We start from the raw sequence: 23,309 nt of genomic DNA, 5'->3' as shown, positions 1-23,309 counted from the left end.
ACAAATTTGCTAAATAATAAACAAATTATTCACTTCTAGGGATTAAAATAAGTACAAACCAAAAAGGTGATACAGGTGAATAAATAAAAAAACAGATAATGTGAAAAAATAAAAAAATCATAAAACAACAAAGTGCTACCAATTTGCTTCAGTGCTCCACCACCTTCACACACAACTGCTTACCAGAAGCGTAGTCCCATAACATAAAAGATCTAACAAACCCACAGGGATCCCTGATGGATGGATCTCTTCCTCCTGAGGTCTCACAGTAATAATGCCCAGCATAAGGAACTCCACAGTATAGTACATTGGCAAGAAAGACAGGTATTTACAAAAGTACAAGTAAGATTGTAGCACATCGCAGTCGCACCGCTCATCCGAGTGGCTGCAATGAGATCACACCTGTGCCCCTGCATGTGTCCAATGTGACAAAACAAGTTGGGTTAGCAGGACTCCTGTGCCCCTGTACAGCGTCTATTGTGACTGAATGCATCGTGTGGAGCTTAGAATGCTCTTGTGCTCCTAGATGGTCATTGTGACGAAATGCGTCAGTAGGAGCTTAGATGAGTGGTGCAATGTGCTACAATCTTAGATTTTGTAAGAACCCCTCTTGCTTTTAGTAAAGGGTGTGCTGATTTACTACACTATGGGGCTCCTCTTGTATTTCCTCAATGCAGGACACTAATTAATGCTGGGCATTATTCATGTGATCAGGGATCCACATGATTTCATAGAAGCGCTGTTAGACCTCTCATGTTAATGGGTCTAAGCTCCAGGTACAGAATTTCTCACTGAGGAAGAGACAGCAGAGGTTGCTGCTTAACACGTTCCCACTATAGCAGATTGATGGACTGGTGGCCCTCTCATCCCTCTGACTGGGTGTCATATGACGTCCTTCACATTGCACCGCCCATGTGCGCCACCCTCAGTGCAGCCCATCAGTGGACCTGTCAGTGCAGCCCATCAGTGCATCCATCAATGTACCGGTCATTGCCTTCAACAGTGCAGCCCATCAGTGTACCTGTCACCACAGCCATCAGTGCAGGCTAATCAGTGTACCCATCACAGAGTCAACATCACTGCCGAGCATCAGCAGTGTACCCATCACAGCCACCCATCAGCAGTTTACCCGTCATACAGCTGCAATCATCAGAGCCGCAATGTCCAAAAAATATTTTACTAGTGAGGAGGCTTAAAATACTCTCAGTATGATGGATGAGAGCGGCGGGGAGCTCTCACCAACCGATTCCAATTTGAAATACCAACCAGTAGAAAGCATTGTAGTGGATCAGTGACCAAATCAGAGGAGGAAACAGTCCTCCTAAAAGGATACGGAGGAATAAAATTCACAGAAGACTAGATCCCATCCAAAAACCTGAATGTAGCCACGATTATAAACAATCAGATGCTACAGCCCTATTTATCAACAAGAAATTCCCTCTACTGGTATAAAAAAAAAAAAAAAGTTTCAATTAATTTTTTCCATTTGGCCATTTACAATGGGTTTGCCGTCTATCAAAAGTCAGTGGAAAGACCCACCCACCTTCCTCAGCTCTAAAAAAAGAAATCATCACTGTCCTGATCTACCAGCAAGGATCCCCCCCAGAAAACATTTGCATTGATTGTATGAGCAGACTTCATGAACAACATTTTTCAGAAAACATTCCACCCATAGAAGCAGGAAGAAGACGCCAAAAAATAAACGCCGAGTGTGCAGCAGAGGAGGCGTTAGGAGTGACACCAGTTTTCACTGTCCTCAATGTCCCTCCCAAGCGGGCCTATGCATCAGAGACTGCTTAGGACATTATCACACGTCACTAAAATATTGGTTCCTCTTATTTTTAACAGCCTGCCATTTCTCGGTTTCTAAAATCTGTACTGATCATTTGCCTGCTGCCTTGATTGACCATGCCTCTGCCTTCCACATTAACTGACCCTGGCCTGCTTACTGACCATGCCTCTGCCTGCCGTCTGGATTATTTCTAAGCCACGTTTCTGTCTTCTACCTGCGCTGACCTTGGCCTGTTAATCGACCATATTTTTTGCCTGCTGCTTGAACTAAACTTTTGCCCTGCTACTATAGTAGTGGAATGCAAGATAACACAGGGGTCTCACATACGTGAGGGGCTTCAGAGCAGAGAAAAACTGTTTTTTGCTTTCACTGGGTTTTGTAATTCCCAGATCAGGGTCTGTTAGTCTGGAGGCTTTGAAGAGGTTGGGTGGGACAAAGCCTCTACTCCTGTGGCCAGGTCTTACCTGACCAAGGCCCTAAGCCTGATGTTTCTTCCTGCTGCCTGGACCACCAGTTTGACTGTGCTGACCATATCTCTGCCTGCTGCCTGTAATGATCCAGGACTTTTTTGGACTATGTTCCTACATGCTGCCTGAACTATTCATCTGGCTGTTGCTGACCCCATCTCTGCCTGCTTCCTGGACCAGTGCTCTCCTCTGTGGACAACTGCTCCATTATAACCACAGGTATTCTTTTGTTTACCCTTTGTTTAGCTAGGCTGTGAAAAATTCTCACGTATGTGGAATCGCCATACTTAGGAGAAGTAGCAGAATGTATTTTGGGGTGTAATTCTTGCTATGTCCATGCTGTGTTTTAGCAATATCTTATAAATTGACACCTTTGTGTAAAAAAATATGTTTTCATTTTCTTTCCACATTTTTTCAAAAATGTGTGGAAAAAAAAAATGACACATTCAAAAGACTCATTATGCCTCATAGTATATACACTGGGGTGTTTGCATAACAAAATGGGGCCATTTTGTGGGTAATTCCATTGTCCTGGTGCTCCAAAAATGTGATAGTCAGGAAATGAAATGTGTGCCTCTAGAACGCCTGAAGGTGCTACTTGGATTTTGGGCCTCTGTATGTCTCCAGGCTGTGAAAGTCTCACACATGTGGTATTGCCATACTCAGGATGAGTAGCAGAATGTATTTTGGCATGTAATTATTGATATGTAAATGCTATGTGTTATCTTATAAATAGACAACTTTGTGTAAAAAGTTCTTCTCTGGGTAACTGCATCTATCTCCTACCTCCACTCTTAACCAGAAAAACGCATTGACTCCTGTTAAATTCTGAACAAATGGTGTATTTATATTTGTGTATATGTTGACCAGTCCTCACCTCTAGGTGCACTCAGGTTTATGACTGTAGCCTGGTTCCTAAGAAACATCCCCCACTATTCATGTGAGCCTTATCAGCTTCTAATTGGGGCGGAGTTGAATGCTCATTTGAGCATCTCCCTATAAATTTAGATCAGCTCATGGGGGGAGATCTCTGATGGGGGGGCACAGTCTCTGATGGGGGTGCTGCTTCTGATTGAGTGTGGCTTTGAACGAGTGCGATGCAATTAAACACAGCAGTTGAACTAAAGCAGGAGAACTTAAGCAGCAGGAAGACACAACAACAGCAAGAAACTCTACTGCACACTGGACAGACTGCAAGCAAACACCCTCAGAAACATCTCTTACATGCCTGAGTCCCACTCTGTGTACCTTTATATAATACGTCCCCTCTTCTCCTTTCCATATTACTATCCTCTGTTCCCAAATCTCATTTCTTTACCCCTCTGCTCCACCCCAAAACTTGTACATCTCCCCCTCATTGCTATCATCTCCCTACTATTGCTCTCATCACCTCCCCAAAATGCCTCTTCCACTCCTCCTCATTTTCCTCTCCTCCATTCCCAAAATCCATTCACTATATCCCTCTGCTCCTCCCAAACAATTGTATATTGTGTCCTCACTGCTTCCTTCACCCCTCTACGGCACCCACCACCTCCTCCTATTACTCCACTCTCCCACTGACCCCAACACCTCCACTAATAGTTTCTCACGCTCCTGCACATCCCGCTCCCATGCCACCTTTCTCACCCTTCTCCTCCTCATAACCGCGGGGGACATCTCCCCGAATCCTGGCCCTCCACCACCTCCCTCACCCGCACAACACCCTCCCGCCTCCACGTCCTGTCGCAACCCCCGCAACTTAGTATCTGTCCCCCTGCTCCCTAAAATCTCCCCCCGTTTTCATGTGCACTCCTGAACGCCCGATCGGTGTGCAACAAGCTTACCCCCATCCACGACCTCTTTGTTTCCCGCTCCCTCAACCTCCTAGCAATCACAGAAACCTGGATCCAGCCCACTGACTCTACCTCCCCTGCTGCACTCTCCTACGGAGGTCTCACCTGGACCCACTCACCCAGGCCCAACGGTCGTAAAGGTGGTGGGGTTGGTCTGCTCCTGTCACCGCAGAGCACCTTCCGAGTCCTCCCAAACCCCCCCTCCCTATCCTTCTCCTCCTTCGAGGCCCACTGCGTCAGACTATTCTCCCCAACCCCCCTGAAGATTGCTGTGATATACTGGCCTCCTGGATCCATACCCCGCTTCCTAGAGGACTTCTCCTCCTGGCTACCCTTCTTCCTCTCCTCTGAGCTACCCACCATCATCCTTGGGGATTTCAACATCCCTGTCAACCTCGACAAGCCGGACACAGCCCGTCTCCTCCACTTAACCTCCTCCTTTGCACTTGCACAGTGCATACAATCCACCACCCACTCTGACGGTAATATCCTTGATCTTGTCTTCTCCAACCGCTGCATTCCCCACAACCTCACTAACACCCCCTTCCCTCTCTCTGACCACAACCTGATCACCTTCTCTATCTCCTCGTCCTCCAACGCCTACCCCTCCAAATGTCACACTACTACCAGCCGTAACCTCCGCAACCTTAACCCTGCCCCCCTTCACTCTGCAGCTGATCAACTCCACGACAGCATCCTCCCCCTGTCCTGCCCCGACTTGGCTATGACCGCCTACAACAACGCGCTCCCAACAGCCCTTGACTCACTAGCGCCTTTAACCACACGCAACATCAGACCCCGACCGCTCCAGCCCTGGCAGACTGATCACACCAAAACCCTCAAACGACACAGTCGTGCCCTGGAGCGACAATGGCGCAAAACAAAATCCCAACAAGCCTTCACCCGCTACAAATCTGCCTTCCACACCTACACCTCCTCCCTCCATGCTGCCAAACAAGCCTACTTCCTGACCCTCATCAAGGCCCTCTCCTCCAATCCTCGCCGACTCTTCTCCACCTTCAACTCTCTACTCTCGCCACCCCCACCTCCACCCAGCACCTCACTCACTGCCCTTGAGATTGCCAATCACTTCAAAAACAAGATTGACACAATTCGCAAGGACATTGCCGCAACTCACACGCCCTCTCAACCCGTCCCCTCTCACACAGCTACCCCCTCATCCCCCCTCCCCCTCAACATAACCCGCAGGTACTTCGCCGCTGCTCAAACTCCCTCCAACCCCCTTCCACTTCACTCAGCTACCCCCTCATCACCCCTCCCCAATGGCCCCACCACTGCTCTGACCTCCTCTTCCACCCCACCCTACATTCCTCATACTGAAGCTCCCCTAACACTCCGCACCTTTAACCTTACTACCATCGAGGAAGTCTCCAAGATCCTCTCTGATGCCCACCTCACCACCTGCCCCCTCGACCCTATCCCCTCACAACTCCTACGACCTCCCTCCCCCTCCATCCTACGCTCCCTCACCCATATCTTCAATCTCTCCCTCTCCTCAGGCACTTTCCCCTCCCCTCTGAAACATGCACACATCACCCCCATACTTAAAAAGCCCTCCCTGGACCCCAATGACCCGAACGACCTCAGACCCATCTCCCTGCTCCCATTTACATCTAAACTCCTCGAGCACCTAGTCTACACCCGCCTATGCTCTCACCTCAATGACAACAACCTCCTCGATCCCCTACACTCCACCGAAACTGCCTTACTCAAACTCTCCAACGACCTGCTAACCGCCAAAGCTAATGGCCACTATTCAGTGCTCCTACTCCTTGACCTCTCTGCGGCCTTTGACACAGTCGACCACCCCCTCCTCCTCAAAAAACTACACTCCCTCGGCCTCAGATATTCTGCTCTCTCCTGGCTCTCATCCTACCTGTCACAACGCTCTTTCAGCGTTACCTATAATGCTACCACCTCCCCCTCACTCCCCCTCTCTGTTGGGGTTCCTCAAGGCTCTGTCCTCGGGCCCCTTCTCTTCTCCATCTACACCTCCTCCCTTGGCCAACTCTTACACTCTCACGGCTTCAACTACCACCTCTATGCCGACGACACACAAATCTATCTCTCAACCCCCCACCTCACCCCCTCAGTCTCCGCCCGAATCACACACCTGCTGAGCGACATATCAGACTGGATGTCGCTCCACTTCCTTAAACTGAACCTCTCCAAAACCGAGTTTCCTGTCTTCCCCCCAGCCCGGACACCACCCCCCATTGACTTCTCTATCACATCGAATAACGCTACCATCAAACCCGCCCCACAGGCCAGAGTACTTGGTGTCATTTTGGACTCCAACCTATCCTTCCAGCCCCAAGTCCAATCTTAAACTCGTGCAGACTCCACCTCCGCAACATTGCCAAAATCCGCACGTTCCTAACTCCAGAAACCACTAAACAGCTCATCCACTCCCTCATCATATCACGACTCGACTACTGCAACTCCCTCCTTACTGGCCTGCCTCACCGCTGGCTATCCCCGCTTCAGTGGATCCTGAATACAGCTGCCAGACTCATTCACCTTTCCAACCGCTCTGTCTCTGCCACCCCCCTCTGCCAATCCCTCCCTCCACTGGCTTCCGATTGCGCAACTGATCAAATTCAAAATCCTAACGCTGACGTACAAAGCTGTCCACCATACTGCCCCGAACTACATCACTGACCTAATATCCAAGTACCGCCCAGCACGCACACTCCGCTCCTCGCAAGACCTCCTTCTCTCTAGTTCCCTGGTCTCCTCCTCCCATGCCCGCCTCCAGGACTTCTCCAGGGTGTCACCCATCCTCGAACTCCCTGCCCCAACCCATCATATTATCACCTACTCTCCCTGAAAACCCATCTCTTCAGGGAAGCCTACCCCACCCCCCTGCTAACTTGCCGACCTCCTCCACTCTTCCTACCACTCCATCCCCCACAGCTATCTCCTCCTGTGCCACCATCCCCTCCCTCCTAGATTGTAAGCTCGAAAGAGCAGGGCCCTCAATCCCCTCATGTTTTGCATTGTATTGGTATTGTTCTGTCACATGTTCTGTCCCCCTCTGTAATGTACAGCGCTGAGCGAACTATTGGCGCTTTATAAATACTGTATAATAATAATAATAATAATAATAATAATAATAATAATAATAAAAAAAAAAAGTTTTAATTTTCTTTTCAAATTTTTAAAAAACTTGTGGAAAAAAATGACATGTTCAAAAAGACTCATTATGCCTCATATAATATGTTAGGTTGTTTGCTTTCCAAAATGGGGTCATTTGTGGGTAAATTGCCCTGGTGCTCCAGGGCCTTCAAATTGTGATAGGTAGTCAAAAAATTAAATGTGTAATTTATGCCCCTAGGACGTCTGAAGGTGCTACTTGGATTTTGGGTCCCTGTATGTGGCCAGGCTGTGAAAAAGTCTCACACATGTGATATTGCTATACTGAGGACGAGTAGCAAGATGTGTTTTGGGGTGTAATAGCAAGTATGCATATGCCATGTGTGAGAAATAACTTGTTCATATGACAATTAAAAAACAAAAATCATTTCTTCATATTCCCAAGAATTGTGGGAAAAAAATGACAACCTCAAAAAACTCACCATGCCTCTTATTAAATACCTTGCACTATCTACTTTCCAAAAAGGGATTATTTTGGGGGGTCTTTTTACTTTCCTGGCATGTTAGGGTCTCAAGAAATGCTGTCAGTACATCAGGTGTGATCAATTTTCAGTGATTGATACCATAGTTTACAAGCTCTATAACTTGCACACAGACTAAATAATATACCCTGATCTGGGTTATTAAATAAATGTAGCAGTATAAATTTTGGCCTATATTTATGAAGCAAAATTACTTATTTGCAAAATGTCATTAATAGAAACTAGAACAATTTGCTTTTTGTAAAAAACGTCGCTTTTTTTTGCTTATATCGCAAAAAATAAAAAGCCCAGTAGTGATTAAATACCATCAAAAGAAAGCTCTGTGTGAAAAAATGCTAAATGTTTTGTTGGGGTACAGTGTAGCATGACGTGTCAACTGAGTAATTGTTGTTCAAAGTGTGAGAACACTGAAAGCTGAAAATTGGTCTGTGCAGGAAGGGGGTAAAAGTGCCTTGTATTGAAGTGGTCAAGGACTGTGATTGCTCACATAGGGTCTCAGATTGACTGGCTGTCCCCTTCACCATTAGCTTTATGTTGAGTCTGATACTATAGGGCCCAATACTGCTGAAATGGGCTTTTAGTTACTTCCACTCTATTTTCACCCCACCCCACTGACACCGGCATTGCAGGTAAGATGATGGACACCAGGGCTTGTACTGTGCCTACACTTGTCAGGAACATGCAGCCTGTGATAAAGCTGTGGCAATCCATTTTTTGACTAGGCAAGGGTAGATAGGGACAGAGGCAAGACGATGGTAACAATCTCAAACCCTCATTTCTTGAATAGATGTCAGAGGGAAAGAATGTGAAAAAAAAAATTCCCCCAATGAGAAAAATGACAAAAAAAAAATGACAGAATATGTCTCCTGACTCCTCCTTTCCTAGTGCCCCCATAAATAAGAGGTTTGTCTGTATAACCGGTTGGTGTACTCTAATTAGCCCCAATTACCTGCTCGGTTCTCACTGCCGCGACTTGGGAACCGACTTGTGAGACCAAGTCGCATGACATGTGAAATCCCATGTTAGTCAATGACAGCTGTCTTATTTAGCACTACTGAAGTCGCTCCAACTTTAGAAAAGGTTCCTGTACTACTTCAGGGCGACTTCTATCTGAGTTGTGTCCATAGACTTTAATGGAAGTCACCTCCAAGTTGGATCCTCATCTATATTGATGTGATTTGGATCTGACACACACCTTTTTTACCAATCAGAAATAGCATTATTTTTTTCATTAAATTACATTTATTTTATTAAATTTCTAACGCAATCCTAATGTTCTGAACAAATGGAATTCGAATCGGTCGAAAACTGATCATCTGAACCGAATTCTGTGTAAAGAATAGCTGGTTGCTAAGTAGCAGGTTTCCCACTGACAGCTGAATGTAAATAAAAAAAATGCCAGCAATTAAAAATGAAAAAAAGAAAAAAAAAAAAAAGAAACTGCATGGGGGGGTTGTCTCCCTATCCATAACAGGCCCTTCAGGTCTGGTATAGATTTTAAGGGAAATCCCATGCTAAAATAAAAAAAAAAAAAAACAAACCGGTGTGGGCTCCCCCCAAAATCCATACCAGACACTTATCTGAACATGCAGCCCCACAGGTCAGGAAAAAGGGGGGGGGGGGGGGGAGACAAGCGAGCACCCCCCTGCCTCCTGAACTGTACCAGGCCACATGCCCTCAACATGGGAGGTGCTTTTGGGTGGGGGGGCTCCCCCCCAAAGCACCTTGTCCTCATATCGATGGGGACAAGGGCCATTTCCCAACAAAACTGGGCTGTGGTTGTGGGGGTCTGCGAGGGGTGACTTATCAAAATCTGACCCCCAGCATGCCCGGTCGGTGATGTTACAAGGGGGTGGGGTCACCTCGTGAAGTATTTGGGTGGCCCCACCCTTTAGCTATTTAAGAACTGTCAGATGGCAGGTGGTCTCAGACAGTGGGAGCAGTCTTTGTGATTGGCGTTGGATCTACTTCGGGGGCCAATTTTTCTTTAACCACTTGCCCTCCTGAGGATTTACCTCCTTCATGACCAGGCCATTTTTTTCATTACGGCGCTGCGTTACTGTAACGGAATATACCCAAGTGCGGTCGGGTACCGGTTCCGTTACATTGGTGGCAAGCGGTGGGATTGTGCTTCCAGCTGTAAACACATCCAAACCACCACCGGGATTCAAGATTAGGAAAGGAGACGTCAGTCACCCCAGTGGAGATATGGACCTGGCATCAGAGTTCCCAGGGCTGCTGCAGATCATCCTTGCAACATACCCCAGGACTGTGTCTACAGATCAGTACCTGGAGCTCAGGCAGCGGATTTGGGAGGTGCTTTGGAGAGGAGCAGTCCAGGCTGCTGGTATGGACAAATGCAAGTGCTACCCAACCGCAGGGGAATGGGCCAGGGACCATCGGAAGTCACGGATGCCATTCCTGGGAGAATAACCCCAGGAGCAATGGGTGGCTGAGTTGGACAGACTGGTCCAGCAGGAGATAGAACTGGACAATAGATATCGGGCTCTGCGGTGGCACGCAGAGCAGGAATATTTAGGGGTGTCCACAGAGTGCTCTCCTGAGGGACTTGACTTTGGTGGGCCTGGATTGCTGTGGGAGAGCCATACAGACCTTTTTGTGTTTGGCGATAAAGGAGAACCTACTCTGAAGGAGTTGCGAGAAGGCAGAGAGGCTATGTTCGGTCTCAGAGGGGTCTCAGAGCTTGAGCCAGATTTGCAATACCTGCTGATGAAAGAACTGCATCTGGAAAGGGCATACAGGCAGCTGCTAGGACATGTTCGGCAGCATGCCCAAGAGTCATCAGTGGAAATTCCAGAGACTGGGGATCTGATAGACCTCTCAGCTGAGGAGGAACCAGCAGTAGACCTGGCAACAGGGCCAAACAGTACTGAACTCTGCCCAGCACTGGTAATGTCTCCTGAGTTCCACGGACAGGAGATGGTGAGCCCCGATCCCCAAACACCAGTTCCAGAGGTTGGGAATTTGATTAACTTTTTTACTGATGAGGAACCAGCCGGGGAGCCGCCAGCTGAAGCGCTGACAACCGGACAGAGGGTCCAGGACCTCTGCCCCATGCCTGTGGTAGTTTCAGAGGCCCAGGGTGAGAAGGGAGAGGAGATTGTTGTCCTCCCTCCCCCAGAGTCAGCCAGAGTGGAGGAAACTGTTCTCCCTCCCAAGCCAGGATCTGTGCACCAGGGCACCCAGCAGCAGATCCACAGTCTGGGAGGGGAGGAAGTCGGCCTCCCTCCCCACGGTTAGCCGGAGCAGATGTGGGGTCCCCAGCAGAAGCGCTGGCACCAGGGCAGAGTGCCGCTGGCCTCTGCCTAGCAACTACAGTCACCACTTGGATACCCCAGGGATGCTGGGTAGTCGGCCCAGATCCCCTACAGAAGGATGGAGTCGGCCCAGCCACCCTGTCTTCTCTCCAGCGGCTGAGAGGATTTCCAGGAGAAGGACCAGTCCGTACTTCTCCCCAGCGGCAGGTATGTTCTACGGGAGAGGCAGAGGTTGGCTGGGTGAGTAGCGCTTGGTGTGGGACAATTTGCTTGGGGTACTGTTTGGGTGCTGGCATTGAGAGACTGGAGGTGCAGAGTAACTTCAGAGTACATCCGTCTGGGATCTACTCCTGCGTTACTCTCCTGCCGAAAGGGGAGATATGTGACAGGAGTGACTTTTGGGGGTGGGGGGACCGCTTGGTCAGCTCATGTCCCCCTCATTATGTTTAACCCACCCTGTGCCTGTTAAGGGGTACAGGGTGTGTATGTGAATGTCTGAGTCTTGTGTATAGTGTGTGTTCCTTTGTCTAGGCCACATGGCTGTCCATTGTCTGTTTGCCATGTGCTACCCCCCATTGTGCTGTGTCTTCCTGTCCAGCCAACTATTATGGGATGTACTGTTTGTGTATTGGTGTGGGGGTTGGTCATTGTCCTTTACCATGTGTTTCATCCCATTGTTCTGTGTCTGGTTGGATGGGGAGGGGTGATGAGGTGTTTCCTGCCTATACTGTAGCCCTTCCCACTGATAGGGTGGGCTGATGATGTGTTTCCTGTCCCTGGTTGTCTTTCCCCATCCTCTGTATAAAACATGTTGTTTTGTGTACAATAAAAGTAGTTGGCTTCCTGTTTTAAGAGCTGGGTGCTGTCTTTTTCTGAGGGATTTCAGGGTGTGGTCCGTGGATGGCGTTCGGACTGGGGAAGCTGCAGGATAACGGAATATACCCAAGTGCGGTCGGGTACCGGTTCCGTTACAGTTACTTTGATTGACAATTGCAACGCTGCACCCAAATTAAATTTACATCCTTTTTCTACCACAAATTGAGCTTTCTTTTGGTGGTATTTTATCGCCTGTGCATTTTTTTAAATTTTTAGGTCATAACCAACAATTTTGAGAAAAAAAAACAATATTTGACTTTTTGCTATTAAACATGTCCAGTAAAAAAAATAAAAAAAAAATAAAATTTTATCGTAAATTTAGGCCAAAATGTATTCTGCGACCTGTCTTTGCTAAAAAAAAAAAAAAATGCAATACGTGTAAATGAATTGGTATACATGAAAATTATAGCGTTTACAAATGGCGGTATAGATAATGGGATTTTTTTTATTTCCTACAAATAAAAGTGACTTTTAGCGGGACTGCGGCAGATATTCTGATACTGGGGGGAACTAACTTGGTGTCACTGACATCTCCAGTGACACCAATACAGTGATCAATGATAAATAAAAAGCACTGACACTGTACTAATGGCACTACCCGAAAATGCGAAATCACGTATATATATGTATAATTTTGCGCACAGGTGCCGCCCTGTAGCAGTATATTTACTATAGGGCGGTCCTTAAGCATTTAAAGAACTTGTCAAAAACTGTCCTTCTGTTTTTAGTCACGTTTTACACTTTTTTGGTGAATGAGTAGGAGTACCATGTACCCCATACTCCTTCACAAAGTCAAATGGCAAAGTTGTGTATCATGTCATATTTAAGAAATTCTGAAGGACCCTCTGCACACTGGTATATACCCTTTCAAGCAAACTATGCAACAAATAGGGATATTTGGTTCACACATATTGCAATACATGTTTAAGCTGGCCAACTGCGTCAAAGTAATCCCTCTATGGCCAGTCCTACTCTGCCCTGCCTACGCAAATGCTACTGCGGACACAATGCTAGCATAGGGGAAAAGACACAATGGGGAGAGCTACAAGGTTCAGGTCTGGCTACTGACCCAACAATACAACAAACGAGATCCCTGTGCTCAAATCCATACAGCTTCTGCATGCACTAGCTGTATGGATTTGAGCACAGGGATCTCTTGTTTCATGTCATACTTAAGTCGCATCGAGTCGCCAGGAAGTCGCCTGGCAAGGTCACACTGTAAGTCATGAGACATTTAGGTCACAGTAGTGGGAACCGAGCCTTAGTCTCCTTCACTCCTCAACTGTTATTTTCCTCCTGATATTTGTTGTTATTGTTGTTTGTTTCTAATTATTAACTATTAATACTTAAACTTTTTTTTTTGTTTTTGTTTAGTTCATTAAATATGTTTACACATTTAACATATATTTACACATTTCCCATTTAGGGCCAGTTCACACCAGCAATGTGCTGTTAATTTCTGTGTGATTCACATGTAGTTCTGTTTGGTGTGATATCACATTGGAACCAGATCACATGGTACTTCTGTTTGATCCAGTACGGACAAACACACTGCATTTGTGACCTGTGTTTATGGCATCATTAACCTTTTTTTTTACGCCTGCTGCTGATCGCAATTGCAGTGTGTTTTGAATATGGTGTGGGAAATGCGCACAGAACAAGAGTTTACAGCACTGCATTCTTGTGTGAAAGAGAAAAACTGAACAAATATAGATATATTTCATTTGTGAATACTGTAACTTTGTAATGCTTTGTACCAGAATCCATATTTTAGTGTCATTTTAAACAGGCATTTTATGTGCAGTAACACTATTTATTTTTAAATGAACACTTCTCAAAAAAGCAAAGTACAATTTGTTTATTCTTCTTGCGAACAAAAAAAAAATTGCATGACAATATTGTGAAAAGAAAGCCTTGTTTGTCCTTACATTGTTATCTTTTGTGATGACAATGTAATTTCTGAATAAACAGGTCCATAGTAGAAATGTAATAGGTGCTCTGGTCCATAAGGGGTGAACAAGTGTGAAAGGCACAGTGGTTAAAGTGTACCCCTGTAAAAAAGGATTTAAAGGATAAGTTCACCTTTTGGTAAAAAATAATAAATGCAGGCAAAATAAAATGTGCATTTATTATTTTTTTGCTGCAGGAGTCTGTAAAGCAATGCACCAGCCATCAGTAGATTGCTGGTGTCATGCAGGTCTCCTGCAGACCCATCAGTATATCTTCTTGCCTGTATGGGATGTACGAGCAAGCAGATACACTGCCAGGAAGATTCAATGAACTACCACGGTGCTCCACAGTGCCGTGGCAGTACTTTGAGAACTACAAGCCGACAGCTGCTAAGACTGAATTCACACTTGAGTGTTTTGTAGCTTGAAGCTCCAAAAACGCTCAAAACTTAAAAAATCAATTGTTCTTTATGGTGATTGTTCGTGCGATCAGATGTGAACAAGCACCATACAGAACAATTGATTTTTTTAGGTTTGAGCTTTTTTAGAGCTTCAAGCTACAAAACTCTCAAGTGTGAATGCAGCCTGGGGCTGTCGGGACTTGTCATTTCTTATTCACAGAGGAGTGATGCGGTCAGGCATGCAGAACCTCGCACAACCACATTTAAAAACAATTTGACAGCTAGCAGGGAGGGGAGAAGATCCCCTGCTAGCTGTCAAAGTGGGGCGGATTGGTGGGTAGCAGGGGCCGGTGCTTTCATAACATGTTACACCCTGCATATGGATATAACATGTAACATGTTATGAAAAGTGAACTATCCTTTAAGCAAAGAGAATCTCCAAGTAAATAGCACATACCTTTAGTTTCCAGGGAACTTTTCGGAAGCCTGGTAAGACAAACAAAGTCCATACTGCATACACTGCAGCCGTCATACCCGCTGCACACCACGGCAAGTTGGAGTTATACTTGTCACTGAACACAAACTTTGTTGACTTGTGGAATAAAATGGTGTCAATGTTATCTTCCATTTTAAAAATGCTGTCAGGGGGAAAAAAAGAAAATATACTTAAACTGTGTCTAAAGCTAATTTTTTTTGGAGAAAGTAGGCAAGGACTAGAACCTCTGTCAGGTTTTTATTGCTTTGTGTCTCCTCAATGGAGAAATTGAAAATGGTGAGTTGTCTCTGGAACAAGAACAGAGGGGAAATCACCTAATCAGAATAAATCAAAGTGTATCTTCCATGCTGTTTCCCCACTCACAAAAATATGTATTAAAAAAAAAAAAAAAGAATGAAATAACCACACAATGTAAAAACAACTAAAACGAGGGCCATTCAAGTGAAACTGGGACTTTTGAGTTTATATCATAAAAGAACAAATTGCAAGGAGTAGAAACTGCATTTAATTTTCAACATACTCCTCTGCTACATTTATACACTTCTCCAAGCATTTAACTAATGTCTGGAAAGCTTTGGCATAGGAAGGTTTGTCAGTATGCCTGAACCATCCTTGGACAGCCTAGTACAGTGCTGAAATGCTGACCACAGAAAGATTTGTCTCTTGTGCAATTTCACGACATGTATGTGTCAATTATCCAGGTGTGGCCATCTTTGAAATGTGTACACCATTCAAATGTCTTACTGCAGCTGAGCATCTCATCACTGTACTGTGCTTGACGTCTTCTGTAGATATCTGTGGGTTTTACACCTTTGTTCACAAGAAACTTCATCACCACACTCTACTCCTTGCACGCACTGACACTATTGGCTGCCATTTTAATTAATGGTCTCTGGACTGGTCCTTGATAAGTGCGCCGCCCATCGGTAATAGGTCACGCGTGCCACCTTCTATTGCGTGCAGTACCACCACAGATAGCATCCCTTTTAGACCTGTAAAATTAAAAGTCCCAGTTTGACTTGAACACCCCATTTTATATATATATATATATATATATATATACACATATACATACATATATACATATACACACACACACACACACACACACATATACATACATACATACACACACACACATTGCTCAAAAAAATTAAAGGAATACTTTTTGATAAGGGTATAACACCAAGTCAATTAAGCTCCTGGGACACTGCCTTGTCAGTTAAGTAGCAGAGGGGGTTGTTAATCAGTTTCAGCTGTTTTGGTGTTAATGAACAACAATGAGACGACCCCCAAAACAGGAATAATTTTACAGATGGAGGCCAGTGAAATTTTTTTCCTTACTTATCTTTTCTGACTGTTTTTCACTAGTTTTGCATTTGGCTAGGGTCAGGGTCACTACTGGTAGCATGAGGCAATACCTGGACCCTACAAAGGTTGCACAGGAGTCCAACTCCTCCAGGATGGCACATCAACACAGACCATTGCTAAAGGTTTGCTGTGTCTCCCAGCACAGTCTCAAGAGCATGGAGGAGATTCCCGGAGACAGGCAGTTAATCTATGATAGCTGGACAGGGCTGTAGAAGGTATTTAATCCATCAGCAGGATCGGTATCTGCTCCTCTGTGCAAGGAGGAACAGGATGAGCACTGCCAGAGCTCTACAGAATGACCTCCAACGTCCACTGGTGTGAATGTCTCTGACCAAACAATCAGAAACAGACTTCATGAGGGTGGCTTGAGGGCCTGACATCCTCTAATGGGCCCTGTGATCACTGCCTGGCACCATAGAGCTCGATTGGCATTTGCCATTAAACACCAGAATTGTCAGGTCCACCACCGGCGCCCTGTGCTTTTTACAGCTGAGGGCAGGTTCACCCTGAGCGCATGTGACAGACACGAAAGGGTCTGGAGAAGCCGTGGAGAACATTATGCTTCCTGTAACATCGTTCAGCATGACAGTTTTGGAGTGGGTCAGTGATGGTCTGCAGAGGCATATCCATGGAGAAACGCACAGACCTCTACAGGCTAGACAGTCGCAACGACTGTCATTAGGTATCGGGATGAAATTCGTGGACCCATTGTTAGACCCTATTCTGGTGCAGTGGGTCCTGGATTCCTCCTGGCCCACATGGCATATATATATATATATATATATATATATATATATATATATATATATATGCAGTCAGGTCCATAAATATTGGGACAGCGACACAATTCTAACATTTATGGCTTTATACACCACCACAATGGATTTGAAATGAAACGAACAAGATGTGCTTTAACTGCATACTGTCAGCTTTAATTTGAGGGTATTTACATCCAAATCAGGTGAACGGTGTAGGAATTACAATAGTTTGCGTATGTGCCTCCCACTTGATAAGGGACCAAAAGTAATGGGACAATTGGCTTCTCAGCTGTTCCATGGCCAGGTGTGTGTTATTCCCTCATTATCCCAATTACAATGAGCAGATAAAAGGTCCAGAGTTCATTTCAAGTGTGCTATTTGCATTTGGAATCTGTTGCTGTCAACTCTCAAGATGAGATCCAAAGAGCTGTCACTATCAATGAAGCAAGCCATCTTTAGCTGAAAAAAACAAAACAAATCCATCAGAGAGAAAGCAAAAACATTAGGCGTGGCCAAAACAACTCTTTGGAACATTCTTAAAAAGAAGGAATGCACCGGTGAGCTCAGCAACACCAAAAGACCCGGAAGACCACAGAAAACAGCTGTGGTGGATGACCGAAGAATTCTTTCCCTGGTGAAGAAAACACCCTTCAGAACAGTTGGCCAGATCAAGAACACTCTCCAGAAGGTAGGTGTATGTGTGTCAAAGTCAACAATCAAGAGAAGACTTCACCAGAGTGAATACAGAGGGTTCACCACAAGATGTAAACCACTGGTGAGCCTCAAAAACAGGAAGGCCAGATTAGAGTTTGCCAAACGACATCTAAAAAAGCCTTCACAGCTCTGGAACAACATCCTATGGACAGATGAGACCAAGATCAACTTGTACCAGAGTGATGGGAAGAGGAGAGTATGGAGAAGGAAGGAACTGCTCATGAACCTAAGCATACCACCTCATCAGTGAAGCATGGTGGTGGTAGTGTCATGGCGTGGGCATGTATGGCTGCCAATGGAACTGGTTCTCTTGTATTTATTGATGATGTGACTGCTGACAAAAGCAGCAGGATGAATTCTGAAGTGTTTTGGGCAATATTATCTGCTCATATTCAGCCAAATGCTTCAGAACTCATTAGACGCCGTTTCACAGTGCAGATGGACAATGACCCAAAGCATACTGCAAAAGCAACCAAAGAGTTTTTTAAGGGAAAGAAGTGGAATGTTATGCAATGGCCAAGTCAATCACCTGACCTGAATCCGATTGAGCATGCTTTTCACTTGCTGAAAACAAAACTGAAGGGAAAATGGCCCAAGAACAAGCAGGAACTGAAGACAGTTGCAGTAGAGGCCTGGCAGAGCATCACCAGGGATGAAACCCAGCGTCTGGTGATGTCTATGCGTTCCAGACTTCAGGCTGTAATTGACTGCAAAGGATTTGCAACCAAGTATTAAAAAGTGAAAGTTTGATTTATGATTATTATTCTGTCCCATTACTTTTGGTCCCTTAACAAGTGAGAGGCACATATGCAAACTGTTGTAATTCCTACACCGTTCACCTGATTTGGATGTAAATACCTTCAAATTAAAGCTGGCAGTCTGCAGTTAAAGCACATCTTGTTCGTTTCATTTCAAATCCTTTGTGGTGGTGTATAGAGCCAAAAATGTTAGAATTGTGTCAATGTCCCAATATTTATGGACCTGACTGTATATACATTTTTGGAATGCATTTACAAATATATGTAAAAATATATGTTAAAAAAAAATCTGAAGAATATATTTTAAAAAAATATATTTTTAAAAATATAAAAATATATTCCACTGCCAACTGATAGTGGTATTACTACAAAGTGGAAGCAACTGGGAACAACAGCCACTCAGCCAGTGGTAGGCCACGTAAATGACAGAGCGGGGTCAGCACATGCTGAAGCGCACAGTGTGCAGAAGTCACCAACTGTCTGCAGAGTTAATAGCGAAGGACATACAAACTTCATGTGGCCTTTATATTAGCACAACAGTGTGTAGGGAGTTTCATGGAATAGGTTTCCATGGCCTAGCAGCTGCATCAAAGCCTTACATCACCAAGTGCAATGCAAAGCATCAGATGCAGTGGTGTAAAGCACGACGCCACTGGACTCTAGAGCAGTGTTCTCTGGAGTGATGAATCATGCTTCCCTGTCAATATGATGGATGTGTCTGGGTTGGCGGTTGCCAGGAGAACTGTACTTGCCTGACTGCATTGTGCCAAGTGTAAAGTTTGGTGGAGGGGGGATTATGGTGTGGGGTTATTTTTCAGGGGTTGGGCTTGGCCCCTTAGTTCCAGTGAAGGGAACTCTTAATGCATCAGCATATCAAGACATTTTGGACAATTTCACGCTCCCAACTTTGTGGGATCATTTTGGGATGGCCCCTTCCTCTTCCAACATGACTACACCAGTCCTGACCTCAACCCAACAGAACACCTTTGGAATGAATTAGAGCAGAGACTGCAAGTCAGGCAACTTTTGAGCACTTTTATATTTTATTTTTTGGAAGGGGGGCAGGAACAAGTACCTACTTTTGACAGTTACCCGCTCTCAATTCCACCCAGATCAGCTAGGAGATCTGAGCGGAAGTTCATCCCCACCCCTTTGGCCGTAGGTTTCTGGGACATGTCACAGGTTCCAGGAGGCTGAGGGGCTATTCACAAAGAGCGATGCAGCTCGCACATGCACAGTGTGAAGCCACAAGGAGTCACAGCTGGCTTCCCATAGTAAATGTTAGAACCAGGGTCTAGAAGACCAGTGACGTGGCCCAGGTGAGGACAGTGCTGGATCACTGCACAGGCGAGTGTCCTTTTATTAAAAGCTAGCAACTACAGTATTTAAGTTGCATAGTTGTAAGTCGTGTAACTCCTAATGGCAGCTTTCTGCCCTCCACTGGCCTGTTTTTAGGATGTTACAGCCGCTGGGCATTCGTACCTCAGCATCACAGCAGGGAGCACTGTTCCTATTCAGGCCATCCATGTGCAGTGCATGTTCTCTCTCTTCCTGTAGCAGAAACACGGAGCTCAGCCGCCGCTGCTACACAGGGATAGGGCACACACTGCACATGCGTGGCCTTGGACTAGGAATGGCGCTCGCTACTGTGATGCCGAGGGGTGAGTATCCAATGGCTGCTGAGTCCTGGAAACAGAACAGGGGAGAAGCTGCCATTAGGAGATTTTTAACACATTTAAAAGGGGGACCAACAGGACTTGCAGCTGTACAACGTAAATAAATCAAGCAATTTACACCTCTTGTGGACAGTTCATTTACATCTATTGGGATCCCTTGACTGCACAGCTAAAAAGCGAACTAACCCTTTAAGCCATTCGTTCACACCTTAAATTGTAGCCAATTTTTATAAAATTCAGTCCATCAGTGGCCCTGCTGACACCACATATCTTCAAAAACCTCCACTGAGGAATTGAAGATTAATGCAAGCCATACATGGGTCGAATTCTGAAAGATTGTTTATTCGAAAATCGAAAACATTGTTCGCTTGGTAATCCAATGGTGCCATCAATGATTTCGAAAATCGGCCGACCAAGTCATAAAGTTCCCCCCTCATATAACAGGTGAAACTTCTGTTCCTTCCAGGTCACAGCTCATGTGCATATTCTTTTCAGAAAAAGGATCGTACGATTTGACCATCATTAAGTCAAAAATCGGCCGCTTTTTCACAAATTTTCCAACACGCCCGATCACCAAAAAGGTGAGGAACTAAAAAAAAAGTCGGCTGGTGTCATTGACCCACTAACAGAGTGAAAATCGGCCGATTATTCTTAGGTCCAATTTTCAGACAAAAAGAAAAAAAAAAAATTTCAACCCATGTAAGTTGATTAAACAATGACTGCAGCCAATCAGCTGCAGTACTGTTCAAGTATTCTGACAGCCGCAGGTGTTAGCTGTAAGAATACAATAGCCAGCTGCAAGAGATCTGTCCATCCATGCGGTTTTGCACTGATCAGGGAAATTGTAGATCAGATAACTCTTTACATGTATGGCTAGCCTAAAGGGCTAGTTCACCTTTACCAAAAAAAAAAAAAGCTTATGGTAAGAGGTGTCTGTAGATAAAAACAAGCCATGCGGTTCTGACCAAAGTTGAATATTGGCCTTGCTATATACATAGCTCATGAAGCTCGACTGAAACCCCCCCAGATATATCATCATCCTATCCTGGCTGGTAGAACATTGCTAAGAGACTCCCAACTCTTACTGTCCTCCACCATCACAGGAGTGAGCTCTTCCTCTGATTCATTGCAAAAACTACTATTATTATTATTACAAATACTTATATAGGACTGTCAATTTACGCAGTGCTTTACATATATATTGTACATTCACATAAGTCCCTAACCCTCAAGGGGCGTACAATCTAAGGGCCCAAACTCACATTCATACATACACATACTAGGGACAATTTAGACAGGAGCCAATTAACCTACCAGCATGTCTTTGGACTATATAATGCACTTTCAAAATTTGCGCGACCCCGATGGAGTTGGAATTGCATCGCTATGCCCGCTTTCATTGCGGACAATAGGGTGCGCATTGTCATGCGATTTGAAACTATCAAATCGCATTACAAGTTACACCGGTGTGAGTGGGGACAAATGTATTCCAATGTGCCTGGTTTACACCACTACAGTGCTTTTGTGTACATTTAAAAAAAATAAAAAAAAATAAAAATAATACAGCTTGCTGGCTTTTTCCACACTGGAACACATTGCAAATGTGTGCATGCATACCACAAAAAGTGCATAATTACACTCTTAACACACTGCAACCCTCTAACTGCTATGTCTGCAGAACAGCTTATTCTTTAAAAAAAAAAATAACCAATTTACAATTCACCAGCCTAACAAGAAAGATGGTAATAAAAGAAAACAAATGCAGCTACCACATGTAATTAATAGTAAGCCGCAATATAATAAATGTTTGCTTTTGGGTTTAATACTGATTTAGAGAAGATAAAATCGCAGTGCCATAGAAATAAAAGTACCTCTGAAAATATTACTCCTTAGTTCACACTGCCATTCACAGCAGCCCCCCTGTGCTCCACGGAATCTCGCCTATCCCTATCCAAGCCTCACTCCCAGTTCAGTCCATTCCCAGGCCTCGATCTGACGCCTGTCCTCCACTCCCTCCCTGCAGATCCACACGCACTCATGGATTGTTCTATTAACCGTCTCCTCTCTGAAGCAATGTTTCCTTTTTGTTTTTACACGCGTTAAAATCTGCCTCCTTGGCCATAAAATGACCTGACCTCCCCCAGAAAATAATATATTTCTGAATGTAGAAGCATTGACGAATACAAAGATGGTAGTTGCAGTTTTTTTGGGTTGCACAATATTTGCACAATTTTTATCAGCTGTAGATTCCCGTGGAAAAAAAATGCACTAAAAAAATTAGAGTGCACACAAACACAATTCATCGCCAATGTTCCTGTACAAAAATAAAAAATGAAGATTTGTTAAGTAAGTATGTCAAGTCTCAAAGCTGCATGCACCCACGAAATGGCAAAAAATGACAGTACCCAAAATATTGAATCAGGAAATATTATTAGGTATTGCACACAAACACATTTTAATCTCCAATTCTGGTACAAAATAAAAGATAAAGTAGAGACCAAAAAAGTCAAGATTCACCCATGAAATTATTATTATTATACAAGATTTATACACTCACCAACCACTTTATTAGGTACACCTGTTCAATTGCTTGGTAACACAAATTGCTAATTAGACAATCACATGGCAGCAACTCAATGCATTTAGGCATCTAGACCTGGTGAAGACGACTTGCTGAAGTTCAGACCGAACATCAGAATGGGGAAGAAAGGGGATTTAAGTGGATTTGAATGTGGCGTGGTTGTTGGTGCCAGACGGGCTGGTCTGAGTATTTAAAAAACTGCTGATCTACTGGGATTTTCACACACAGCCATCTCTAGGGTTTACAGAGAATGACATCTTCCCAGACCACGCTCCCCCGGGGGTGCGCACCTGGCGATCTCCCGGACACAGCTGATCACGTGATGTGGTAAAAGGCCAATCACAGCGTCCTTTTACCACGTGATCAGCTGTATCCAATGAAACAGCAGATCACCGGTAAATGCAGTTGCTGGTTATTGGCTGCACTTTCCTCACGCTGTCACAGCATGAGGAAAGTACTGCCAATAACCGGCAATTGTGAGAGGACGGATCAGCACTGATCATCAGGGCACTGATGTTCAGTGCCCTGATGATCAGCGCCCAGCAGTGCCACCCTCCAGTGCCACCCACCTGTGCCCAGCAGTGCCTAGTAGTGCCACCCACCAGTGCCCATCAGTGCCACCCATCAGTGCTGCCCAGCAGTGCCACCCAGCAGTGCCATCAGTCAGTGCCACCCAGCAGTGCTGCCCATCAGTGCCACCT

General features: G+C 45.1%; 1 protein-coding gene across 2 annotated transcripts in view; it reads right to left on the bottom strand.

Moving 5' to 3' along the window:
- LOC149453634 (adenine nucleotide translocase lysine N-methyltransferase-like) overlaps nucleotides 1-22,024 on the bottom strand; it is a 49,960-nt gene extending 27,936 nt beyond the window's left edge. For both annotated transcript variants that reach the window (XM_089688062.1, XM_089688063.1), the window contains exons 1-2: nucleotides 21,899-22,024; nucleotides 14,712-14,892 (exon numbers count right to left, since the gene is read on the bottom strand). In XM_089688062.1, the coding sequence (XP_089544188.1) occupies nucleotides 14,712-14,882 (171 nt within the window). In that variant the 5' untranslated portion in view covers nucleotides 14,883-14,892; nucleotides 21,899-22,024. The remainder of the gene's footprint in view (nucleotides 1-14,711; nucleotides 14,893-21,898) is intronic.
- Between the last annotated feature and the right edge of the window lie 1,285 nt (nucleotides 22,025-23,309).

Source organism: Staurois parvus, unplaced genomic scaffold (genome assembly GCF_062004578.1).
Source record: "Staurois parvus isolate SC_StPar_1 unplaced genomic scaffold, SC_StPar_1.0 ptg000445l, whole genome shotgun sequence".
Taxonomy (NCBI): Eukaryota; Metazoa; Chordata; class Amphibia; order Anura; family Ranidae; genus Staurois; species Staurois parvus.
Note: the sequence above shows the minus strand (reverse complement) of the source record. Positions and strands in the feature narration are given on the sequence as shown.